This window comes from Elephas maximus, chromosome 13, assembly GCF_024166365.1.
Source record: "Elephas maximus indicus isolate mEleMax1 chromosome 13, mEleMax1 primary haplotype, whole genome shotgun sequence".
Classification (NCBI taxonomy): Eukaryota; Metazoa; Chordata; class Mammalia; order Proboscidea; family Elephantidae; genus Elephas; species Elephas maximus.
In genome coordinates this window covers 30,521,717-30,546,877 of record NC_064831.1, presented here as the reverse complement: position 1 = coordinate 30,546,877, position 25,161 = coordinate 30,521,717, and the positions used below count along the sequence as shown (strand labels likewise).

At 45.2% G+C, this 25,161-nt stretch overlaps 1 protein-coding gene and 1 non-coding gene across 6 annotated transcripts in view; both read left to right on the top strand.

Annotated features, from left to right (window-relative positions):
• FHDC1 (FH2 domain containing 1) overlaps positions 1-23,689 on the top strand; it is a 43,565-nt gene extending 19,876 nt beyond the window's left edge. For all 5 annotated transcript variants that reach the window (XM_049852726.1, XM_049852727.1, XM_049852724.1 and 2 more), the window contains exons 5-12: positions 5,329-5,414; positions 5,507-5,607; positions 8,211-8,281; positions 8,378-8,485; positions 10,621-10,691; positions 12,943-13,060; positions 16,851-17,015; positions 19,212-23,689. In XM_049852726.1, the coding sequence (XP_049708683.1) occupies positions 5,329-5,414; positions 5,507-5,607; positions 8,211-8,281; positions 8,378-8,485; positions 10,621-10,691; positions 12,943-13,060; positions 16,851-17,015; positions 19,212-21,263 (2,772 nt within the window). In that variant the 3' untranslated portion in view covers positions 21,264-23,689. The remainder of the gene's footprint in view (positions 1-5,328; positions 5,415-5,506; positions 5,608-8,210; positions 8,282-8,377; positions 8,486-10,620; positions 10,692-12,942; positions 13,061-16,850; positions 17,016-19,211) is intronic.
• On the top strand, positions 7,716-7,786 carry TRNAG-GCC (transfer RNA glycine (anticodon GCC)). The gene has a single exon. It is a non-coding gene; the product is annotated as a tRNA-Gly (tRNA).
• Positions 23,690-25,161: the final 1,472 nt, after the last annotated feature.

The following is a 25,161-nucleotide window of genomic DNA, read 5'->3' as shown; positions in this document are numbered from 1 at the left end:
AGCATAATAAAACTTACCGAGTTTTTCTAGACGTAATTAACCGAATTGCCGAATGGTTAGAAGCTCAGTAGGAAAAACAGAATAACAATTTTATAAAACCTTCCAAAATTGTTATGTTGTCCTTTGTTTCTCAACCAAGCAACCCTTGAAAAAACTCAGTAAGAAATTATACAAATACACGTGCTCGTACACATTTAAATAATAGAATCTTACAGAGTAAAAAGTGTGAGGCCTCCTTTTCACGTGCACTGCCGGCCCTTCCCATCCTCATCCTCTTCCCACAGGTAATAAATGGAACCTGATTTTCAGCACCTTTAATCACATGCGAGAGAAATGTATTTATACCTTTTCTTTTATATTGGTTAGTATTAAACTCAAGAAGTCAAGTTCAGGGTCTTAGTATATTACTGATATACTGAGTACTTTTAATAACCCGAGGCTCTCTCTACCTTGAGTTTTCTGTTTGCAAATTAAGTGTAATTTACCTAGGCCAAGGTGAATTAATGGCATTTGTTAGTGTTAGTAAAAGGCCTTAGAGCCTCAAGGGAAAAGTACATTAAATCATAATTTACCCTGGATCTTACATACTGAACAGTCCTTAATCTTTCTTTTATGTGAAGAGTGGGAGTTCCAAAATCTTTAATTAGGATCTCTAGAGTTTAATTTGAGTTGCACTGAAAAAGGCTGAGAGGCTCTTGGAACCTTCCTCCTGCTTGGGCTTTTGCCCGGGACTTCTCCATAGGACCGCCCTTGGTCCCCTCTCCTCACTGACCTCATCCTTTCTGAGTAAGCCTCAGATTGGATAATGCTCGGCCAAGCGCTCTCAAAGCTCTGGATTTCTAACTACAAGCAGGTTAGGCAGGAGGGAGGCCGCCAGCTTCACACAGTGGAGAGGTAGAAGGTGGAATGCGGTTTTCTTAATGTCTTCATTTCTTATTTAAAACCCAGAGGTGCTTAGGGAATGCAGAGACTGTGGGAGAATAAGGAATCTTTCAGAAAAGCAAGTTAGCTGTCAAATCTATCCCGTTCGAAAGAACTGTGTGCTGAGCTGTGTGCGGGACTCAAAGGGAAGAATGTGAAGGGCCAGATGACTGAAACCCACCCAAGCGATGCCCCAAGTCCTGAGGCACTCTCTGACCCAGACAATCAGCTAAGCCCAGAGACAGTGTCCCACTGAGATGAACCGTTGGCGTGGGATCCTGAAATGCCTTCCCAGCCACTGAGCAGCCACAGCTGTTTCTCCCATCACCCTCCTGCGGCGAGGTCATCCTCAGTGTGAATATCTGACAAGCTTGGTCACACCGCTCCTTGTTTACATTACTGACTCTGGGCTTTAGAGCACCACGCCCTCCAAACTCGTCTGGGAGCTTCCTCCAGCAGGAACACCCTGGCAGTCCCCAGGGCAGCCGGGTGCCCCTCCCTGCCCTCTCTGGGAATCCTGCCATCAAAGGACCTCTCGGAAGGCTGAAGCCACCTACGGAGGAATGCCTGCTTCAAGGACAAATTGGCTGTGTTGTGAGGCTGTGTGGCCTCTGGCACCAACCAGACCCAAGGAGTCTTTGGGTCTCTTGGTGGAGGATGGCGGGTGGGGACGGAACCAAGGAGGAGGCGGGGCCAAGGAAGAGAGGTTTAGGAATGTGGCCAAAATATGCTAATAAATGCGTAAGCGTATGATGTAACCACATTAAGCCTGTGATGTAATTAATGTTCTGTGCTCATTTTTAGCTCAAGAAGGGACTAAACATTTATCAAGGACCCCCACGTTCTGGGCACTCTACAGGGCAAAATTAAGTTAAACCAGATAATGTATTTAAATGCTTGGTACACAGGAAGTTAATAAACCGTAGCTATTATTTTTCGTGTTTTTTCATTTAATCCTCACAGCAACATAAGATGTTCCTCATTTTGCAGATGAAAAACTGAGGCTTACGTAGGTTGGCTATGACTTGTCTAGCATCCCATGACTGATAGGTGAGAAAGGAGAGGTTTGGAATTGGACCCTGAATTGTCTAACCCCAGAACAGATCTTTCTGCTCCACTCCACTTCCTCCCTTTGAGGAAGGAAGGGCAAAGGTTGTCAAGACTGCGCCTCTCGGCAGGCTGGCCTCACAGCCTTTTCATTGCCTCTGCTATCACAGAGTACTGGTGTGAAAAAGTGTCACTGGAGCAATACTGTAATCTTATCAGCACTCAGAAAAATACGAACGGAAACAACCCTCTTCTCTCTTGAGTTCCCAGCTGATGATCCAACTCAAGGTTAATTTGTCTTCAGGACTTTCTCTGCCCTCCTCCACCACAAATGTTTTCTTTAGTGTGTTTGTTCATCTTTCCTCAAATGCATGGTTAAAACTTGCAGAGGAAGAGGCACCCAGAAATGAGAGCCCTGGGAGTGTGTTGTGAATACAGCAAAGTGTTCAGGTCACAGGGGGCCTGGGTGTGAAGAGGCTTGAATAGGAGCCAGGTAGAGGTCAAAGGGAGCAGCTCACCTTCACCCCAGCCTAACAGCTCTTCCTTCTATTCTCTTATGTCTACTTGCTGTCTTAGTGGCATGGATACAGGGCTAGAAGATGGTAGAAATTTTCTGTTCTCTCTAGAAGCAGGTTGCTTTGCCTCCTCTGGACGTTTTTATTACCACTTTACTGCCTTCAGAGTCCCTGGGTGGTGCAAACAGTTAACATGCTCAGCTCCTAACCAAAAGGCACCTCAGAAGGAAGGCCTGTTGATCTACTTCTGAAAAATCAACCATCAAAAACTCTATGGAGCACAGTTTTACTCTTAGACACTTGGGGTCACCATGAATCAGAATCGACTTGAGGGCAGTTGTGTTTTTTTGTTTTTTTCCTGCCATCTTTGTTTACTCTCCTTCCCAAAGGGGAATGACAAAGAGGAAGCTCAGGGTCTTCTGTTGGGTGGGTATGTTTGTGGGAAATCCTGCTATGTCAAGGCCATGTGAATGGACTTAGAGAATGAAGGCGGCCTGCCCTTCAGAATGTGTGAGTCTTAAGGAGCTTGCTGTTTGCTATTGAGACAGAAACCCGACACAGCCAGGGCTGTAATGAGAGTCACTTGGCTCAGCCAACAAATCGTGCCTAACGATGTTTAATAAATGCTCGTTGATAATGATGCTGAGACTGTATAATAATTATAGGGTTTGTTCACTTCTCTTTCTTCTCTGCTCTGCAAAGGTACAGTAATCTCTCTTAATGAACACAAATCTCATTTTGAAATAAGAATTAAGAACTGTATACATGGCATTTAAATTCAGTAGTATCTTTCCACTGCCATTCTCTTGAAATCCATAAACATTTTTAGCCCTTTACATAAGTGAAGGATATTAATCATCACTCACTTACAGTTTAGTCTGATGTTTAATAGAAATATTTACCAAGTTTCCCTCTCATGACCTGTTCTTATACTTCAGACTGAGAACTGTGCTGTGGCTTTCATAGGCTTTCCACATGCGGCATATATGGTCTTATAAAAGGTACACCCTCACTGTGCCCCTGCCCATATATAGTGAAACTCTAGTTCAGAAGGGATCAGAATTCAGCCCATGATTTTCTCAGTTCAGAAATGTGGCACTGACTTGAGTTTATCTAAATTAGAAGTTCCATCTGCCCATGAATTTAGTAAAGCTAAAAATGGTGAATTCATTCTTGGACCTTAAAGGTAGGGGAAATAATACAATTCCATACATGGCTATTTTCTGCCCATTAAAAAAAAAAAAACCAAAAAAGTAGTTTTAAGGACTAGACTTAATGCTAGGGTGTGAGTTTGCACTGTTACATTTTATATTTTCAGGGAATTCACATACTTCAGTTTGTGGATCTTTTCAAATACTTCCTCCTTTATATTTTTCAAGTGTCATTTCTGATTTTTCAAGAGACTTAAAAATCGTGTTATTTTTATGGGAAAGAGGGTAAGCTTTATAAAGAATAATAAAAAGTGGAAAGTGCTTGTTGGCAACAATTAGCTGTAACAATAGGCTGTAGAATTTACTGGTATGATTAAGGCACTATTTACTGTGACGTAGTTTTGTTGGAAGATTCGCTGTTACGGTAGACTTAAAGCGCTCTTGCCATTGGATGGATCCAGTTTCTGTGTGATGCTGTGTGAGAATTTGTTCTGTGGAATGTGGGGACCTCTTTGCCCCCACACCCACCTGTTAGCTGTTTGGCGATATATCTGTCAGAACTTTTTTTTTTTTACTGCATTTGAAGGAATATTTGTATGTGTTTCATAACATTTAGTTTAGTTTAATTATTTACAAGAGGAATAAATACATGTTCATTGCGGACATTTTGGAAATTACAAATGAGTGGTGGAAGAAAAGAAGAGCCTCTTGTAGTCCTATCACCTGGTGTACTCGCGGCTGGCCTTTGAGTCGTCTTGTTGTGTGTGCGGTGTGTGCGTGGGAGGGTTGGGGGACAATAGACGCTTTTAAAAATGTACAGCAATGGGATCCTGCTGTATGTGCTGTTTTATTACCTGCTCTTTTCAGAGGGGGAAGTCTTGGCATTGGTCTTACAGTTGTTTTATCAGTTTTTCTTTTCTATCTTCCTGCTGGAGAGCCAGATACAGTAGTCCCTTCCAATGAAGCTATTATAAGTGACATGGAATTTGATAGAGAGGAGATGTCTTAGACCTTACCCAGCCTAAGTATTTTATGTCCAAAATGCTAGGATTTTTTTTTTTCACTTATAACTCGAAGAATCATGTTGTAATGACTATCCAGTCTCTTCCTTCTTCTCCAAAACAGTGATCTCCCCTTGCAGACTGTTAGTTACAGAAAATGTTCATCCTTACAGCTGATCCTTTTTCAGTCTCCCTGTAGTAATGCCCCTAAGGGTTCTAGTGGCTCCACCTCTCTGATTCGTAGGGGAATGGGTTAGTGGGTTTGGAGCCCTAGTGGCCCAGCGGTTAGCCACTCAGCTGCAAACCCACCAGCACCTCTGAAGGAGAAAGATACAGCATTCTGCTTCTATAAAGATTTACAGTCTTGGAAACCCCAAGGGGCAGTTCTACTCTGCTACCGGGTCACTATGAGTTCAGATTGACTCGATGGCAGTGGGTACGGGTACATCTATAGAAGTGACACTAGCTCCTCTCTTTCGAGTTTGTGAGTTTTTTTTTTCCTTTAAAAAAAAACAAAGTTGTAGGTGTGATGATTTCCTTTTCTGTCTTTTCTTAGTTCTGCATTTTTATTAATTTGATTTAGCAACAAAGTCCTATTTTCTTAGAAGAATTCTAAAATGAAATTTCTAATAATCTTAAATTTTAATCCTAAATATTTTTTTTTTCTCTGCCTCCTTTTTATTTGTCTTTTAGGTAAAGAAATTAAAAGCATTCAGTAGTGATGTGTCCAAGCTGTCGCTGGCAGACTCCTTTATGCACTGCTTAATTCAGGTGCCAAAGTAAGGATATCATCCTTGATCATTGTTCTGTGCAGAGCGTGACTTTTAAATTACTGACACTGCAGTCTACAGTTTATTTATTCATTTTCCAGCTACTCACTTCGAATTGAAGCCATGGTGCTAAAGAAGGAATTTTTACCTTCTTGTTCTTCTCTATACACAGATATAACAATGTTAAGAACTGCTACAAAAGGTAAGTAAACACATGATCTCACATGCATTTGCTGTTATTAGTTGTGGTAGCAGTTTGTTGAAAAGACTATTCAGTTAAAATTAGACGTGGAAAGTCCCATTTCTGATACATCCTAAGAGGAGATAGGAGATGTCATCAGGGATGGCATTTAAGATTTATTTCTATTTGCTTTTCTTTTTTTTGCCTACCGAATTTTAATTTACATGTTATCCTTCCACGAAGGTTTCTTTTATCTCAAGCTTTGGAGTAAGCTTGCTGATTGTGGCTCTTTCTTGCTTCTGCCCTAGGCTAGCTTTCTGTTTGAGTGTTTTGTGTGTGTGTGCGCGCACGGGCGCGCTGTGGGTGGGGGTGTACATGTACACAGAATGGGGGATTTGGTTCAGTGGTAAAATTCTCACCTCCCATGCAGGAGACCCAGGTTTGATTCCCGGTAAATGCCCCGCATGCGCAGCCACCACCGGCTGTCAGTGGAGGCTTGCGTGTTGCTATGTTGCTTGAGCAGGTTTCAGCGGAGCTTCTAAACTAAAGCAGACTAGGGAAAAAAGGCCTGAAAATCAGCCAATGAAAACTGTATAGATCACAACTGTCCTTTTCTCAGTTGACCATGGGGATGGTGCAGGGTCAGGCAGCATTTCGTTTCATTGTGCCTCGGGTCACCATGAGTCAGGGCTGACTGAGGGCAGCTAATGAAAACAAATGCAGTCCCAAAGCCTGAGCTCCTGAGCCACCGTCCTCTCTCCTCCCATGCTCCAGCCTCTCTGGGTGGCTGGGACGCTGTTTTTACAGAAGGCTGACTTCCTTTCCCCCTGACTTCTCACAGGTGCTCCAGTGTGACTCTTCTGCCAGGGTTCCTGATGGTTCCCCTCTGTGGTCTTGTCTCCCACCCGCTTCCTCTTGTCTCTAATATCTGGGTGGGCTGTTTAAGTTTGAGAGGGGCAAGTGGGTAATTTTCATTTCTTTTTGAACAACTCATAAAATGCTCGCCTGCCCAGCTTAGACAGACGCCTCTCAGACTCGCTGTAGTGCCTTCCTCCTAGGGACATAGGGACGGGAGCTTTGCTTCCTGCCCTTTACACCCCTGAGAGTGCCGGCCCAGCTCCTTTGCATTCGCTTCCTTCTCATCTCCAAGGCAAATTCCCTGGCCCTCACTGACCCTCACAGGCTCCAGTGTTCATCAGTGTCAGCCTCATTTCCCCTAGTCATTGTAGGATTGTTTGTTCTTACTAGGTTTTTCTGTTTTTTTGTTCTGTCCTGTGTTGAGATGAGGTTTTCCTCTGTAGCTCGTCATATTTTCTTCACTTAAGAGAGAAGACAAAGAAGTAGGAATGTTTCTTCTTTCAATATAAAGGCTTTTTCAAATTTCTTCCTATACCAAGGCTTATGCAGCACCTTAGAAGGGTCATTCCTCCTGTTCAAACAGAGGTGGAAGCGTGTGTTTTCACATTGAGCAATGCAAATTTGTGGGCATGGCAGAAATGTCTTATCTGGATACCCTTCAAAAACTGGCCTTCTTAGATAACATAATATAGGCAATGATCCAAACAAAAATTTTTAGAAGTAATACCAGGCTTAAAGGGAATATTAACTTAAAAAATCATAGGTGACGTATTACTATTTGTATATACTGTATTTTTAATAATCGGTTTTTCTTTTTAGTTTGTCAAATACATAAAAAAAGCAATATTACTGTTTTGTTACATAGGTGTTCAAAAAATTTGGTGTTTAAAAAACTAGCTTGCCAATATATTACAATGAAAAAAGTTTTAAAGCCTTAAGCCAATCCAAATGAAATACGTAGCTTTGAATAAAATAGACAGGTTCCCTGGTCCCCAGGGTTGGTACTTTGCAAGTTATTTACATGTCGTCCTGGCCTGTTTATTTATTTATTTTTTAACCAACTTACTGCTCATTGGCTAAACAAAATGTTGCTCTCTATCAGTTTTCATACTCCATAAACATAATATCAGAGGTTAGTGGCTATGAAGGGAAAATTTAAAGAAATGACTGCTAAGAAGGAAGTTGTTTCTATCACACATCCTATCCCTTTTTCATTAGGCTTTAGTATTTTTCAGTATTTGAAAATTACCATCACTGAAGTTTTTTGTAGCACATGGGTGGTTCAGTGGCAGAATTCTTACCTGCCATGCAGGAGGCCCAGGTTCGATTCCCGGCCCATGCAGCCCACTGTCCCCTTTGGAAACCCTGGTGGTGTAGTGGTTAAGTGCTGTGGCTGCTACTAAAAAGTTGGCAGTTCGAATCCACCAGGTGCTCCTTGGAAACTCCATGGGGCTGTTCTACTCTGTCCTACAGGGTCACCATGAGTCGGAATCGACTCGACGGCAAGGGGTTCTTTTGAAGTATTTTGTGGTTTGTAACTGTCATGCACATTTGATTCCAGTTAAATACTAGGACGAGGATTTCCAGTACTAAATGTTGCGTTAGATATACTGCAGAATATGCTGCTTGGTTGTCTGTGCAGACTTCGTAGACAGTTTGAGGTCAGTGCTTGCTTCAGACACAGTAAGCTTGGATGTGGTAGTTGTCTTTAGTACCTTTTGAGTTGAACCCTTCTCTAAGCTACTATGATGTGTTCTTCTTGACAGAGCTGATGTCATGTGAGGAGCTACATTCTATATTACACTTGGTGCTCCAGGCTGGGAATATCATGAATGCAGTGAGTAAAATTCAAAAAGTAGGAACTTTTCTCACATTTATATTTGTCTGTCTATAGTCATATGCTTATTTTTTTCTCTTGCTTTGTCTTCTTTAGGGAGGGTATGCTGGCAATGCAGTGGGATTTAAACTGTCTTCTTTGCTCAAATTGGCAGACACAAAATCAAACAAACCTGGGATGAATCTTCTGCACTTTGTCGCACAGGTATGTGAAAGTGATTCACACAGAGAGAGATGTGTGCGAATCCTCCTTGGAGATGATGGACTTTTTCCCAGGTGTGAGGTGGCATCAAGCAGTTAGGAGAGGGCCTGGCGTGTTCTGAGCAGGATCTGTTTGCAGAAGCACTATTTGCACGTTCCAGGGTTGAGTGGTGCCTTGGGCTCTAGGGGTGGAGAGAAGTGGAGGAGGGGAAGTGGGGCAGAGGGATTGGTGGGACCAGATTATGATGGACTCATGTGCCAAAGCTGGGCCATTTGGATTTCATGTTTTAGCAACTGGGAGTCAGCAGAGGTTTGAGCACAGCGTAATGGCGCGACTAGGTTAGTTTTTGTGTTTAGGAAAATGAGGCAGTGTGGAGGATGGGTTGGGGTAGAGTGAGATCTAGAAATAGGGCTACCACTCAGTGGAAGTTGGCTCTAGTTGTTTGGCAAGCATGAAATGAGTAATGGCCATAGTGATGGAGAGAAGAGGACTGGTTATTAGAATGCTTATGATGCCCACTTGACTAGATTTGTGACGAGTTCTATGTAAAGAGTGAGGGAGTCGGAGCAATGAAAATGATCCCTTCCTTCTTTTGACAAGGCCTGTGTGACACAAAAATAGCTAGTTACCAAGGGAAAAATTAGCCAAAGACAGTTATAGCCTTGTTGTTAAATAGTCTCAAATAACTAATGTTACTGATTTTTTTTTTCCCCTCATTGACTCAACGTGTTGTTGTGACATCAGTCACATAGACCTAGCTTTTTTTGGGAAGGAAGCGGTGCGGTATGGGTGTTACGAGTGTGGGCTTTACAATGGGACAGAACTTGAAGCAGATTTTGACTTGTCCTTTATCAGCTGCGCTTCCTCAGACAAGTCACTTAAACTTTAAGACCTTCAATTTCTACAGATAACAATGGGAATAGTGACACTACCACTTGCTGTCCAGTTAATTCCAACTCATGGTGACCCTACGTGTGTCAGAGTAGAACTGCGCTCTGTGGTGTTTTCAGTGGCTGCTTTTTCGGAAGTGGGTCGTCGGGTCTTTCTTCCGAGGCACCTCTGGGTGCCTGCAACCTTACGGCTAGCAGCTGAGCATGTTAACCATTTACACCACACAGAGAGGGACTCCAGGGGAGCGTCAAGTCGATTCCTACTCCTAGTGACCCTATAGAACAGAGTAGAACTGCCCCATAGGGTTTCCAAGGCTGTAAATCTTTACAGAAGTAAACTACTGCTTCTTTCTCCCATGGAGTGGCTGGTAGATTCCAACCACGGACCTATCGGTTAGCTACTGCTTAACCACTGTGCCACCAGGGCTCCTGGGGAGAGTGATACGTAGCTAAGAGAAATGAAAGGGCTGAAGGAAATAATTCCATAAAGTTGAATGTTTGGACTATAGTAAGCTCTCCATAAACAATATGTGCTATTATTACTTCAGAATAATCTTCAGAAGATAGATGACACGTTTAGCTCGGTACTTAACTCCCAAGTTAATTTGCAGAGTGTTAAAACAGGAAGTGTGTTCCTTATCCAGAGTGGATAGCAGATTCTTGTCTGACAGAGCGTGTTTAGATCCATGTGCCTAGTTGCTCTGCGTCACTTGGTCCCTGTCCATCTGGGGAAGGTTTCTTAGTCAGTAATTGTTCCCTTCCCACCTGCCTTCCTCTCACCCTCTGAACAGGTGAAGAATGCAAGCACCTCCACGGCATGTGCACCTTCTGATTAAACTCAGTTCGAAAACTGGTTTAGCAGCTGAAGGTTTCTCGATCGTTTAAAGGCATACTTGTAGGTATGGGGTATTTAAGCAGGATATATTGGGTTCTCTTAGAAACAATGGCCCTGCTAAGCTGCCACCTCCTTTGCTTGAGTTTTCAAGCACACCAGTTGTATTTCATGTAAGGATAAATTGCTCTGGGAAGTTAGATGTATCATGAGAGTAGGGGAGTTCTGGTAAATCTTACCAAGAATGTCAGAGTTCGTGTCTCAGTGAATTACTTTGGATACATCAGGCATAAAAACGGGTGATTTTAAGGCTCCTTTAAAAAAAAAAAAAAATTTTTTTTTTTTTTTAAGCCCTAGGAAAATTGTTTTCCTTCCCGTTGTATCCATATAGTGAGGAAATTCTGTTTTTGTTCTAGGAAGCCCAAAAGAAAGATGTTATTCTTCTAAACTTTTCAGAAAAATTGCATCACGTTCAGGAGGCTGCTAGGTAAGCAAGAAAGACGAATGGTGAGAACTCAAGAGTTTTTTAAAACTGCCTTCTTATGAAAGTGCAAGAATATTGACAACTTTTTGATTCAAGTTGGAACTTTAGAAAGCTTTATCATGTTGAAGTTTCAGGCCTTTTCATTTGCTTACAGGGGTGTGTGTGCACCTTTGGAATTTGGAGGTTTTTGAAAAATTAATCTTTATTTTTAGTCTAAAAAAATGATTGCAGTCTATTCTAATGAATATCATCAGTGTAAAAAAAAAAGATGGATTAAGAACTTCAAATCCCTCCACACGCAAAAGATAGAGCTCTAACAACACAACCTTGGGAGCTGTTACAAATCAGTCAAACTTCCAGGGCTATCAATTACTGTTTCCTTGTAGAGTCTAACATGGTACATTTATTTTCTGTTAAATTAGAAGAAGTTGAAACCATGCCAAGAGCTGTGAAAGGATTTCTTTTTAGATTAGTCACTCAGCTCTACAGAGAAAGTATGTACCAAACATAAAGCTCTATTTATATCACTCTAATTTGTTTCTGATCCTAATAAAGATGCATATTTTAATGTGGTTACAGTCTATGGGTATTTGACATTTTGAATTCTGCTTTTTAAAATTTATAATACATCCAGTGGTAAATGCTTTTTTTTTCTCTTAATGAAAAAAAAGCCCTGATCTGTAGCATTTGCTAATTTCTGTGGTGTAAATATTGCTACTGTGACTGATTTCAAGCTACCAAAGTGATGTTACTGAATGCAGGGGTGGGAACAGATACCCATAGTTGGTTACTGTGAGTTGACTTCAGCACACCACTCCATGTGTCAACTCAGTTCGTGTATTTATTAGTTGTGTGCCCACATATGGTCATGAACAAATATGAGCCATATGAATCATAGCTTTTCAAACCTTTCCCCATCATTGGCCAAAAACCAAAACCATTGTCATCAAGTTGATTCTGACTCATCGCAACCTCATGTATGTCAGAGTTGAACTGTGGTTCACTGGGTTTTCAATAGCTGATGTTTCGGAAGTAGATTGCCAGGCCTTTCTTCCAGGGTGCATCTGGATGGGCTCGAACTGCCAACCTTTCAGTTAGTGGCGAAGCAATATTTAGCTGTTTGCACCACCCAGGGACTCCGTTGTTGGCCAGTGTCTCGATATTAGTGACTCTGTACACATTTGACCACAGATTCCATGTCTGTCCCAAAGTGTGATTATCATTTCAAAGATGTAAAGAGTTCAAAATTCATGTTTACAGATGACTCAAAATCTTCTCCAAAAAGTATTGGCATTTAATTAGATATGAACTGTTTTGTTTTCAAATTACTAAAGGAAATATATGTAGGTATTACTCTTGACTAGTAGAGTATAAGAAATGTAAGGAAGAGAAATAATTATTAAAAAATTTTAAACTGGCATTTCTGGTTAGAGTTAAATGTGGGAGGTGTAGCTACATATCCTATTAGAAAAACTATTAGTAAAGTTTGCTTGATCAAAATGTAAGGCGAAGTACAAGCAGGTCACAGGTGGGTGCCAATAACCAACAAAGGTGGAAAATGTTTTTTGTACAAAGAAAAATGAGAATTGACAATGGGAGCATGAAAGCATCCTAATTTATGAATTCATTACTTGAATTTCACCTGGATTTTAGGTTTCACCTGTTCACTTTACCAGGTGACAGACATCAACTGATCTTGATTTAGCGTATGAACAAAAAGCATTGCAGTCGATCCCACCATTTCTCTGCAGAATGGTTAACTGTGTGTTCGTTCTCTGTAGAACACAGAGTGCCGGCTCTGGCTGTCCGTGGCAAGTGAGGGGAAGTCTGGAGTACCCTTCGTATCTGATCCGCATATGTTGCCCTGACTTCTGGTTCTTTTGAGTTAAAGCTTTGTTTTGTGTTTCGTGGCTGGAGAAAAGTATAAATCTCTCAGAGTCTTGCTGGTTTTAAATGCTGTTCAGACCTAGTTTATGAAAAGCTTTGTAAGTCCTCTGGTTTGGGTTATCTCACCAGCAAGGGCAAAGTTACTGCCTGCTTTCACTGAACCAGAGTATGTCTTTATGGAGGAAACCCCCTCTTAAGAAAACATCAAGAGAATCTCACAGGATCTGAGCACAAAGGTAGATAAATATAGTCGCAGTGACCCTCCCTTTCTGGTTCTAAGGGTGGCCAACGGTTGATCTTGTGTAATGTACCCACAAGACACACGGCTTCCTTGTGTGAGTGCCCACTCTTTCCTTTCTTCTTTTAGATTATCTCTGGATAACACGGAGGCAGAGCTGCACTCAATGTTTGTCAGGACGAGATCTCTCAAAGAAAACATCCAGCGGGATAGAGAACTTTGTCAGCAGATGGAAGAATTCCTTCAGGTCTGTAGGTGATTCAAGTCAGTCCCTCTGATTTCATCTTGCAGTAATAAGACCAAGGCTGGTTAAATTTGCATGGGTGTGTTTGTGGGAGAAGTAGGCTCCCATTCATATTTTTCCTCTAAGTCAGTAAAAGGAACTTTATAATTTATTGGCCATTCATTGCTGGAATTTGTTTGTTTTTTTGTTTTTTAAACAGGATATTGAATATGGTCTAAAACTAAGGAATTTGTTTAGGGGTTGGGCCTCTGTTTATCATTGTTGAATTTGCACGTTCGCCGGCGTGAAATAATATCAACATATGGTGCTTATGCCTGGTAACTCAAGTTTTGGTTCTAAGCCACACTTTAGGAGTTCCTGCCTCCTATCAGACTTTTGGACGACAGAGTGAAGTTCCACAGAAACCTGAAAAATGCCTTAGAACTTGGGTTGTTGCTCCTTCAGTTGTTTTTTACTGAAGAGACAGGCTACGTTTTGTCATGTTTTATAATGACAGTGGTAGACCACGCGATAGCTGTGCCTATCAACACCAGAAATGCATTCGCCCCACAGGGTGTGTCAGGAGCTGCTCCGAATAACATCAACAAAAAACAGCAGAGTGGACATGTTGGTGACAGCTCACTGTGACTCACTAATTACACAGTCTGACATACTTCTTTTATCATCCTTATTAAAAAAAAAAGTGGCACCGTTTCACGCTTTTAGCCTTCAGTTAAACCGTGTGCTCTCTAAAGTGTTGTTTGTGCTCTGAGGCTTGCGAGGTGGAATGCGTGTGACAGGGCTGCCTGTGGCACGAGGAAGGAACAGGGTGCTCCAGAGCTGTACCGACTTGAGCCTTTACTGGTAACTAAGCTACATCAAAATATTCTGAGCGTTAGCTCTCACCAGCAAATATTTGATTTTGCTCTGGCTCTGCCGTGAGTTTATTTTTATTATTAAGTGTGTGCTCTGTATTTTATTTCAAATATATCCAAACTCTAATTTTCTGTCAAAAGTGCACAGATTTTTCTCAAAGAGAAACACCAAAGCCAGCACGACCACCACAAACACCTAAACAGTAAGCACATCCAGGTGCATAAAACAAATTCAGAAGCTCAAGAATGAGAACCATCACACGTCAAGATTAGAGTTCTGGATGTTTCATCTTCCTCAAGTTTCTTGTATTAAATGCTAATATCTTACACTAAGTATTAATGGAGAAAGGTTAGTGATAAAGCAGCTCTGCTGTAGCCTCACCTCTAGAATGCTCCTCAAAGGCAACATGTTTTTAGCTTTTGAAAGTCTTCCTGTAGCCATTTTTATATCTCTAAATAAAATGTTTCACAGAACTATTTATTTTTCTTAATTTATTATTATTATTATTCTTTTTTAATAAGTGAGATAAAACTTTTTAAGGTTGGCTAGGGTTAGGCCACGAGGGATTCCAGTGCCTGTTGGAAAACCTTGGACTTTATGCTGTAAGTACTTGGAAATCACTGAAGGTTTTTGAGCAGAAAAATGACAGGCACACATTTTTACAGATCTGTTTTCAGTATTTTAACCCTTTGGGCAAGAAATGCTTCATGAATTGGTTTGGAACTTTGGTCCCTACCAGGCAAATTAGAGATGTAAAGTTGAATTTGATGCCTCAATTGCTAGTCTGTTGTCATTCATGTTTTGCTGGTGTAGCTTTGGACTTTTTAGTTTGTGGCCCTAATCAGGTGGAAGAGGTTAAAACAAAAACAAAACAAAACAAAAAAACTCTTAGCAAATAACTCTGAGATTGGTTGTTGTTCAGATCCATATTCAGAATGTTTCGTTTTCCCAGGTGCTAAGGTAGACTTCAGTGCCTTAAATTTTTCCTTCCTGGTATTCTACCGATTCCCATAGGATCTCAAACTGAGACATATGAGGTGAATCTAAGCTTCCGTGTAGATTCTTGTCAGGGGTCCTATTTTTTTGCAATTGAGCTGTTCTTGGCTGGAATCTGTCCTTCACTTCTGTGGTAGAATGACAGGCAAAGATTTATCCTTTCATTAATACCCTTCTCTCCATAAAGAAAAATATATCATGAATGCACACACTGCCTTGGGCTACTGACTCAGATGGTTACTTTCTCTGGTATTTGGTTTCTTAAATAGTTTTGGTTTCCTACCACCTCTTGAATGTATTTGCTGTAAGAAAAGGGCTTTTAAGGGGGAATGTGTATTAGAATGGGTGGGAGGTGGTGAGTCTTACCAGGATTTCTCTTTGGGGGCTATAGCTCTCCCAGGACATTCAAACAGCAAGTCCACAAAGGAGACGACCTATAACTTTACCATGTCCTGGGCACATCTTCCTTACTCAAAATGTTTTTCAAAGAGAAGCCTTTTTTAACAAGTCAGATGAGATTTCATAAAATAAAATATTTCATACATTCCTCCTTCATATAAGTCCTATCCCACAATGAAAAAGACAGCAACATAAGAAGACTTCGGTATCCCAGGGGGCTGTGGCTGCTGTGGTGTTCTTCTCCCTGTAACCGCCACGCCTCCTCAGTACAGCTCAACAAGTTCAATGCCACTGAACTTCAGTCCAGGGAAATGTGTTTGTGACCCGTGGACATAGTAGCTCTCCATCCTAAAAGGGTTGGGAACTCATTGGAGGAAGGCAAACCTCTTTGATTCCCACATCTTTGTGGAGACAGTACCAGAATCTGTAAAGTCCTTGTGGATTTATTTATACTTGAAGAATTCAGAGAAAATAAATAAAGAGGGGTGGGTTTGTATAGGAAAGTAGTAGTTTCTAACCGTGGCTACCCACCAGAATCTCCTGGGTATGCACCAAACCTGTTAAGCTGTGTGGGTGGGGTACAAGCATGTGACTATCGAGGAAGTGTCACTGCTGACTCTGGGAAGCACCCCTGGTTAGGAAACCCTGGCTGGGGCCTTAGTTTAGGCACCAGGGCTTCATTCAGGATCAAGCTTAAACTCCCTCTCACCCTGGCAACATTGACAACTTGTCAATAAGACAAGTGGCTTATCAGTAGGACAGCTGACTTTTGGACCCTCTTGGTCAGTATAAGGAAACCCTGGTGGCGTAGTGGTTAAGTGCTACGGCTGCAAACCAAAGGGTCGGCAGTTTGAATCCGCCAGGCGCTCCTTGGAAACTCTATGGGGCAGTTCTCTGTCCTATAGGGTCACTCAGTTCTCTGTCCTATAGGGTCGCTATGAGTCGGAATCTACTCGAAAGCACTGGCTTTGGTTTTTTGGTTTGGTCAGTATAAAAACCAAACCTGTTGCCATTGAGTCATTGACTCATGGTGACCCCGTGTGTTACAGAGCGGAACTGTGCTTCATAGAGCTTTCTTGACTGTAATCTTTATGGAAGCAGATTGCTAGGCCTTTCTTTTGAACTGCCAGCCTTTAGGGTAGTAGTTGAGCACAAACTGAATGCACTACGCAGGGACCTTTGGCTTACGTATAAAGCTCAGGTCTAGAGGATAGACCTGCCTTAAAAAATAAACAGCTGTACACCTATGTAATTTTTTCGGTGACATTAAAGATAAAGATTTTGTGAATGGCATTCTACAGGTTAAAGCTCTTAAATCTATTTCGTTGCATCTAACCCTCCCACAGAAGGGCTTTACCTTGCTTCCCTGAAGTTTTGCTTGGGTTATTTTCTTTTTGGCTTTGAGTGTACTGGCCTGTCAATAAGCCTTTTTCTGAGACCTGAAACTGAACCCAGGGAACGTGTCTTCCCAGGCCCCAGACGAGACGTCCAGCACCCCATCTGCTGGCCCTGTTTACCTCAGCGTGTGTTTGTTTCTCTGCAGTTTACCGTAGAGAAGCTGACAGAACTAGAACACTGGAAACAGAGGCTCCAGGACGAGGCCCACACCCTTATAGATTTTTTCTGTGAAGACAAAGAAACCATGAAGCTGGATGAATGTCTCCAGATATTTAGAGACTTTTGTACCAAATTCAACAAGGCAGTTAAGGTATGGCCCATGGCACCTCTCTGTTTTCACGGTTATTTGGATTTTTATTTTTCTTCTTCCCTACCCACTCCTCTGCCACGGCAGACAGATGGTTGAGCATTTCCTGGTTTCAGGAAGGTCTGGCCCAGGTAGCGTTGCCAGGCTCTCGGTTGTGATTACTGGGACATGGCCCTGAGGTCCCAGCCCCATGGGCTTCCACAGCACCAGAAGTCTGGTGTGTGGCTGTCTCGGTTACTTTGCACCTCATACCAGCTCTCTGGCCAATTCCCTAAAAGCATTTTGTTAGTAAAGTTTATTTGTGGAGGCAATAAAGATATTTAAAAGTCTCTTTGAAGATTCTAAATGTCTTTATGACCTCCCTCCCCAGCGGAGAATTTCATCTTTCCGGGGTTGGTTGCAGTGGGACAATTGGAAGGTCCACTCTTTCCTGTTGTGAGCATCACAGCCGTAGTGCGGTGTTAGCACATGGGACCCATGCTGTCTGCAGCCAGAGCAGACTTTGACATCTTCAGATGTCTGGTGCTGAGCAAAGAGACACCTTTCTTGCCCTTCACCCACCCACTCGAGTAATCTCTTAAGTTTAGGGCAGAAGCCAGGAAGCTCTCTGGGTTGCTTGATTTTGTGGGGAAAAACATGTTTACCTATTAAAAACAAAACAAAATAACTCACATCCCTTCATTCCCAGTGGTGAGGAGGGAGCAAATACTAGCGGCTTCTCTTCCCCTGTGTTTTAAAGGCAGGTCTGTCCATAGTGGAATTCCTTTTAGGACCGTCTGCTTTCTCTTGAGCCTAACTGAGCAACCCAGGGTTACTCTGAGTTCTCTGCTCTCCTTTTTCCATCCATCTAAGAGACGGAGGCTCAGTCTGTGGCCACGTTTACGCTCCTCTGTCCAAGCAGTGAGCTCAGCTGGGGAGGCGGTGGTGGCCTGGTAGAGGCCAAGTTGGCTCGGCCTGAGGCCCTCACTCCCGGTCAGAATTCTAAGGCCAAGGAGGCCACCTGCATGATGCTGTCAGCACAGCTGCCCTGAGAGCCAGGAGCCCCCCTCCAGGCCGCCTTGAAAGGAGAAGGCCTGAGAGACTGGGGGAGGATGGGGGAGCCCAGAACTGCCAGAGGAGCCAGGAGTCAGGCGAGGGGAGCCCAGCCAGGGAAGCCCAGCCAGAGCCTCATGGAAACTTGGGAGGGAAATTCCACTATTTGAGACAATTGATTTTCAAGTATAAAGTGCTCGTGATAACAGATTTGGGTTGTGTGTGAGAGCCACGTATTTATATGACACAAGTATATGTAAAGTGCACAGCCAGGTGGGAAAGGCTGCTTTTGGTGTGTGCACTTGTTTTGGATCAGTTTTGTTGAGGAGGGGTGAGTGTTTGGAGCAGGGGGAAAGGTGGAAGGATTTGTAAAGCACGCCTGCTCCATTTCCTCTTCTCTGATTATGAGAACAGAGCCGTAGTCCAGGGTGGGCATGAGGGGCTTAGCCCCTCTGCTGGGGTGGGCAGCTGGCCGAGCCACCTTGGCGTTTGTGGTGTTTCTTTACCAGACAGCAGGCAGAGAGCAGGGCTTTGGAAGGCATCTCTTAATGTCTTGGGTATATCTTTGTGCGTCCAAATGGTTGTTAAGTAAAATGTCCTGCACATGAGCACGTGTGCAGGTACGTGTGTGTGTGCGCGCACATATCCATGCCGATACCTAAATACAGTTTTAACAGCCTTTGGACACCATTGTGTTTTTCTCTCTGCCACTACCTAAATAGCAGTGCACTTTCCTGGCAGTTTTCTCTGTCTTGCTCTGCTTAGACACCAACGTGGGCTTCCCTGGAGTTGAGGCGACAAGCCTGCGTGGAACCACAGACCACACTGAAGGGAGAACGCATTGACTGGAGAGCTGAAGGTTGGGTCCAAGGGATCAGATGACAACTTTAGACAGATGGTTGGGACAGGCCTAGTGTGCTCCAGATCCCCAGGTAGCTGTGGGAAAGCTAACCCCCTTCTGCACGCACACATGTGCGTGCACACACCTGTAGGCACACACAGACCAGTGTGCACACACACACACACACACACACACTCTTTCCCAGACAGAGCAGGCTGCGAGGCCCCCTCTGTGCGTGCACTCTGGTTGCAGGACAGGTGGCTGGAATTACATACGACTCCCATGTGGCTTATGCCTCTGTGGGTTTCTCTCCACCCTTTGTTCAGGACAACCAGGACCGGGAGGTGCAGGAGCTGAGGCAGCAGCAGCGGCTGAGGGAGCTGGAGCAGAAGCGAAGCTCCTGGATGGCAGGGGATCTCGGGGGCTTTGGCCGGAGCAGCAGTGAGAATGACGTGGAGCTGCTGACCAAGAAGGGCACAGAGGACCTACCTCCTTTCCTGCACCCGAGGCCCCTCAGCCCCTCCTACCGGCCCCCCAACACCCGCCGCTCCCGCCTCTCCCTGGGCGCCTTCGCTGGCCGGGAGCTGCTGACCTTCCTGGAGAGCTCCATCAGCCGCCCCGAGGAGCTCACCAAGTCCCACAGCCTGCCCCGGAAGAGCAACCCCCGGCAGGCCCAGCCCGCAGTAGCTGGGCTGGAGGCTGGACACCTCAGTCCCAGACTTACACACAGACCTCAGGCCTTGGAGGGCCGGGTGGAGGCCCCCAGCCCGTCTACAGTTTGGCAGAGCCAGCGTTCAGCCCCCCGGCCTGGGGGCCCTGACTCTGCCTTCCCCCGAGCAGGGCGCAGCGGGGTCAGCATCCTCCGAAAGAGGCAGAGTGAGCCTGGGGGCCTGGCTCCGAGCCGGTCCCCTCCACTCTCGGCACTGGTTCTAGGGGTTGAGGAGCATGAGCTGGTGACGGGGCTGGCCCGGTTTGACCTCCAGGGCCCCAAGGGCCCAGAGGAGGTGTCCCAGCTGCCCCTGCATGACGTCAGCCCTTTGGAACAGGCATCTCCGCAGGATGGCCACCTGCAGGCTCTGGATACTGGCAATCGCAGCCTGACCCCTGGGGGCAGAGGTTCCTGGGAGGGCCTTGGTCTAGCCCTGGAGGGTGACAGGGCTGCCCCTGACCAACCCAGCGGTGTGGCTCAGGTTTCTGTAGGTAGCGGTGACCCTGAGGACAAGGATGCTGGGCCTCTGTTCTGTGTCTCGGACACCACTGACTGCTCCCTGACTCTGGACTGCTCAGAGGGGACTGATTCCAGGCCTGGGGGCAGGGACCCAGAGGAGAGTGGGGACAGGGATGGCTCTGTGTCCTCGGGGGCTGGGGAGACTGGGGGCAGCCAGGTCTCCTCCAACCCTGCTTCCAGCCCCCCTGAGGAGGCCCCCGCTCCAGTCTCCCAAAAGAGTGAGCCCAGCTGCAAGCATGGCCCTCCCAGGGACAGAACCCCCAGAGGTAAAGATGTCTTAGCCCCAAAGAGAAGCTCCCTCAAAGAGGCCTCCCCAGGGGCCCCAAAGCCCGGCAGCGCTCGGAGGAGCCCGGGGGCCATTCCCAAGCCTGTGCGAGTCCTGCACGCCTCGGAGAACGAAAGCATTCGGAAGGTCGTGCCCATCTCCAAGTCAAGCGGGGGGCCTGGGGGCTGGAAAAGGCCCGAGCCAGCACCCCGTGGGGCCCCGAGCAGCACAGACACATTGCTGTTGCGCCGGGGCTCTATGCGAGGGACCTCGGACACCTCGCCCAGGAGGCCCGCCGCGGTGGCGGTGGCCACAACCCCGGAGGAGCAGAAGCTGCAGCGGTTCAGCAGCACCCGGCTGGGGAAGGAGCCTCCCTTGCAGCACAGAAGCTCTCTCAAGAAGCCCAGCGCCAAACCACTCAGGAACGTGCTCCGGCAGAAGCCTGAGGAAAACAAGGTCTGCCGCTCCAGTTCCCAGGGCCCTGAGAGCCCCGAAGAAGATCCCAAGACCTCACCGGCCCCCAGCCTGCTCCGTGTCCCGGCCTCCGTCCCCAGCTTTGCCCGAAACACTGTGGCCTCCTCGTCGCGGTCCACGAGAACAGACTCCCTTCCTGTGACCAAAGCCCCCGGCCTCACCCGGGCAGTCTCCCAGCGGCAGCTGAGGGTCAAGGGTGGCCCTGAGGACACCTTCCCCAAGGACAGCAGCACCCTGAGGCGGGCCAGTAGCACCTGCACCCCCAAGAAGTGCCCAGAGTCTGCTGAGGGGCCCAGTGCCAACACAGAGGCCCCTCTGAAGGGCAGAGCGGTCGGGAAGAGGGCCTCCCTCCAACCGAAAGGCTCAAATCGGACCACGCTGGGGAAGATGCTGAATCCCTTGTGGAAATGATGGGTCGTGTCCTCCTCTCTCACCGCCCTGGACTGGACGGTGAGGACAGCTTCTGGGATGAGGGCAGAAAGAGGCCAGCACTGAACGTCTTTGTTCCACACACAGCAACCCCTGGTACCACCTGCTAACAATCTTGTCTGTAAGGTGCCATCTTGGAGCCTCCTGCTGTAAAATCTGAACGTGCATCCACTACTGTGCCAGGGCAGCACCCCTCGCCCGTGCCCACAGCGGGTGGCGGGTCTGAGGGTGTGTGTGAGCCGCCCAGCCCCAGAGCAAAGGTCCCAGGAAGACTTAGAGTGTAAGGACATTCTTAGGTAACAAGTAAAAATTTTTGGCCAGTTTTTGTATATCAAAGACTTATTTTAATATTATGAAAATTAGATGTTCTCATTGGTTCCTTTTGCAGAGTGATATGCTTCCAAGGGGGGAAAAAAAAGACAGAAAAAAAAATACCCTTTAGTTGAAGGTATTTTTATCTTCTTTGTTCCCTGGCCTCAGAGTCCTACCTGCCCTCACGCTGCCCATTGCTGGCAATTGGACTTCCCTGCAAGCCCTTGGGGGTTCTGTGGTTGGCTCTATCTCCGTGAAGAATCTCCGGCCTGCTCATTTCTCCTTGTGTAACTGGGTAAAGGTTTGCACGGGACCAGGAGGGCATGTCAGACCGTGGGGGTAGAAATGGAATGCTCCCTCCCGTGTGGTCGAGGCAGCACCGTGAGCATGGGGGGCGGGTGGGCCACGTGGGGTGCATGGTGGCGTTCCAGATGCCCAGGACCCCTAGCTGCAGGGCAGTCCTCACCTAGAGACAGGTGGTGGCCCCTGGTAGAATGTTGGGTTTTTTGTATTTTAGAAGTGCCATATTTTAATGGAAAGGCATCCAAGGCAGTTCACCTGAGCACCTCTCTCCCAGTCCCTGTCTTCCTGTCTGTGTATCTATTTTAAAACTCAGAGGTGGCTGCTATGGCTTGTGTTCGCTCTGGTTACAGGCAAGGATAAACCCTGTCTCTCACTCAGTCTTTCTTCTCCTTCTCACCTCTCTTTGTTTTCTACCCATCCTTTCCTTCATCTTTTCTCATATGATCTGGAGCTGGGGACTCTCTCTTTAACTGTGATGCTTTTTAATGTAGGGATCTGTTCTTGGTACCAAAAAAACCAAACCCATTGCTGTTGAGTTGATTCTGACTCATGGCAACCCCATATGTTACAAAGTACGACTGCTCCCTGGGATTTTCTTGGACAAAATCTTTATGGAAGCAGATCGCCAGGCCTTTCTTTCAGGGTGCTATGGCGGGGGGGTTGAACTGCCAATCTTTTGGTAAGAGAGCAAACTGTTTGCGTCACTTAGGGACCTGTTCCTTGGTATATAGTGGTTTTTAAATCCTAAGACAAGCCAAATGCAGTTTTTAAATTAAAAATAAAATTACTTTTAGCTGAATTTATATCAGAAAATTTTTGGAAAGAAGTCAGGTTCCATTCAAAAGGAATTATTCCTTCTGAGAATAATTGGTAAATGGGAGAAAAATTTTTTTAAGTTACCTGTTTTTTCTCACTTTGGTTCATTTATTGGTGAAACCTCGGTTTAGATCCAACAGCGGTAGATGGATTTAAACAAATCTGGTGTATTTGTGATGCATCCGTGTGGCCGGTGTCATGATTTTTCTCCTGCAGAATGTTGCTTTCCACATAAATGAATTGGAAACTTTCAGCTTCCCTAAGTCAGCTAAGTTGAAAAGGTAAAACTTTATGGCTGAAGAAGTAAGACACCCGATCACAATACCTCTTGTAGAATAGCCCTGTGTAGGTATATCCACTATCTAAAGAAACCTAAGAATTCATATATTTAACCAGGCAGACAAAAACTTTTAAAACATAGACTCCATGAGTGGTGGGAAATGAACGAATGAGGTCATAGGTTCATGGACTTGTGGATAGTGAAAGGGTGGGGGCCCCACTTCGTTGCTGAGGCTGTCTAACTGTGGAAAGTCATCTATTCTCCACAAGCCTCTGTTCCCCAGTCTACGGAAGTGGCGGCACAGCCTCAGTGATGGCCCTTTCCAACTCCAACAGTCCTCCTCTGCCCTGGGATCAGCTTCTCAGAACCAACCCCCAGCGTGTTTAAAGCAAAAGCCTTACTTAAAGGCCTGCTCAGAAGAAAGCGCCTTCACAGTGGGTTGTTGCTTTAAAACCCAGTGGTCAGCTGAGTTTCCCAGAAGAGGTATTGTACTTAGCCCCGTGTGCAACTTCTGTGTGTACATCTGTGTGAGCAGGTGATCATTCTATTACCTTTTATCGGTAGTAAGCTTGGAAAAATAATTTAAGTATATAATGGAGTAATGTAAATATGTTTCTATATAAATTTGTTTAAGATGAACTGAATGTATTTAATGGTCCATTTATATGTTCTTTTACATAACATGTAGCGTAATAAAGTTCCTGTTTACGGGAGTTGTGTTACAGCCTTGGCTTTTTCTGTTGACGTGTTTGCGTGACCCTGGCAAGCGAGTATTTCGATTTCCTGCACAGAGAGAAGGCAGGATGGATGAGATGCAGGAGGGTTGGGATACAGCAGTCTTGTCCTCAAAAGGATTGAGAGCCAAATTAGGCTCTTAGTGCCCTGTCTTCTTGGTCACACAGGACCTGCACGTTTAACTGGGGCCCTGGGGAGGGGCCCTGGCGGTGGAGCAGTGGGAGTGCAGCAGGCCTCTGGCAGCCAGTCAGCCACGGTGGAATGTTCAGCACCTCACACACACTCATTCTCTTCCATGTTTGGGGCCAAGCTTTGTGTAATCTCCGTGAGGCCGGCAAGTCTGGATCTGCTTCTGTGTGTCCTCATGAGTTTTGGCTCAGGACACGATTGGGAAATCGCAGCTCACCTCTGCGGCTGGCTCAGGAATGAGTAGAGAGGGAGGGAGGTGTCGTTTTGTTTGAAATGCAGTGTTGGCGCTTAAAGAGACTGTGTCTTAAGATGCATCTCGAACGTACCTCAGGGTCTCCGTGTCAAGCTTTAGTCCTAGCTGCTCTTCTGCTGTATTTAGAAGTGGACGAGAAGAGTATCACGGGGTCAGTGGATTTCCTGACACCAATGAATGGGCGTGTTGATAATGTTCGTGTGAGTTCTGCTTGTTCCCTGGACACTTAGAATCTGGATTTGCCCGTGTTTTAATAAGCAATTTGGGACACTAGACACCTCCCTATACCTTCGACTCTGCTGTACGAGAAGTGATCCACAGAAACACAAAATTTCTTTTTTCCCCCATAGTGGGTGTCTTAGTTACCTAGTGCTGCTATAACAGAAATACCACAAGTGGATGGCTTGAACAGACAGAAGTTTGTTCGCTCAGAGTCTAGTAGGCTAGAAGTCCAAATTCAGAGTGTCAGCTCCAGGGGAAGGCTTTCTCTCTCTGTTGACTCTGGAGGAAGGTCCTTGTCCTCAATCTTCCCCTGGACCAGGAGCTTCTCAGCACAAGGACCCTGGGTCCAAAGGACATGCTTTTCTCCTGGCACTGCTTTCTTGAAGGTATGAGGTCCCCCTGTCTCTCTGCTTGCCTCTCATGTGGTTCTTGTCTTTTGTTTTATTTACATGATGGATCACGTTGATTGTTTTTCTCATGTTGAACCATCCCTGCATACCTGGTATGAATCCTACTTGGTCATGGTGAATTATTATTATTATATTTTTGATATGTTGTTGCATTCTATTGGCTAGAATTTCGTTGAGGATTTTTGCATCAAAGTTCATGAGGGATATAGGTCTATAATTTTCTTTTTTTGCTGTGTCTTTACCTGGTTTTGGTATCAGAGATATGCTGGATTCTTGAGTTTGGGAATATTCCATCCTTTTCTATGCTCTGAAATACGATTAGTAGTAGTGGTGTTAATTCTTCTCTGAAAGTTTAATAGA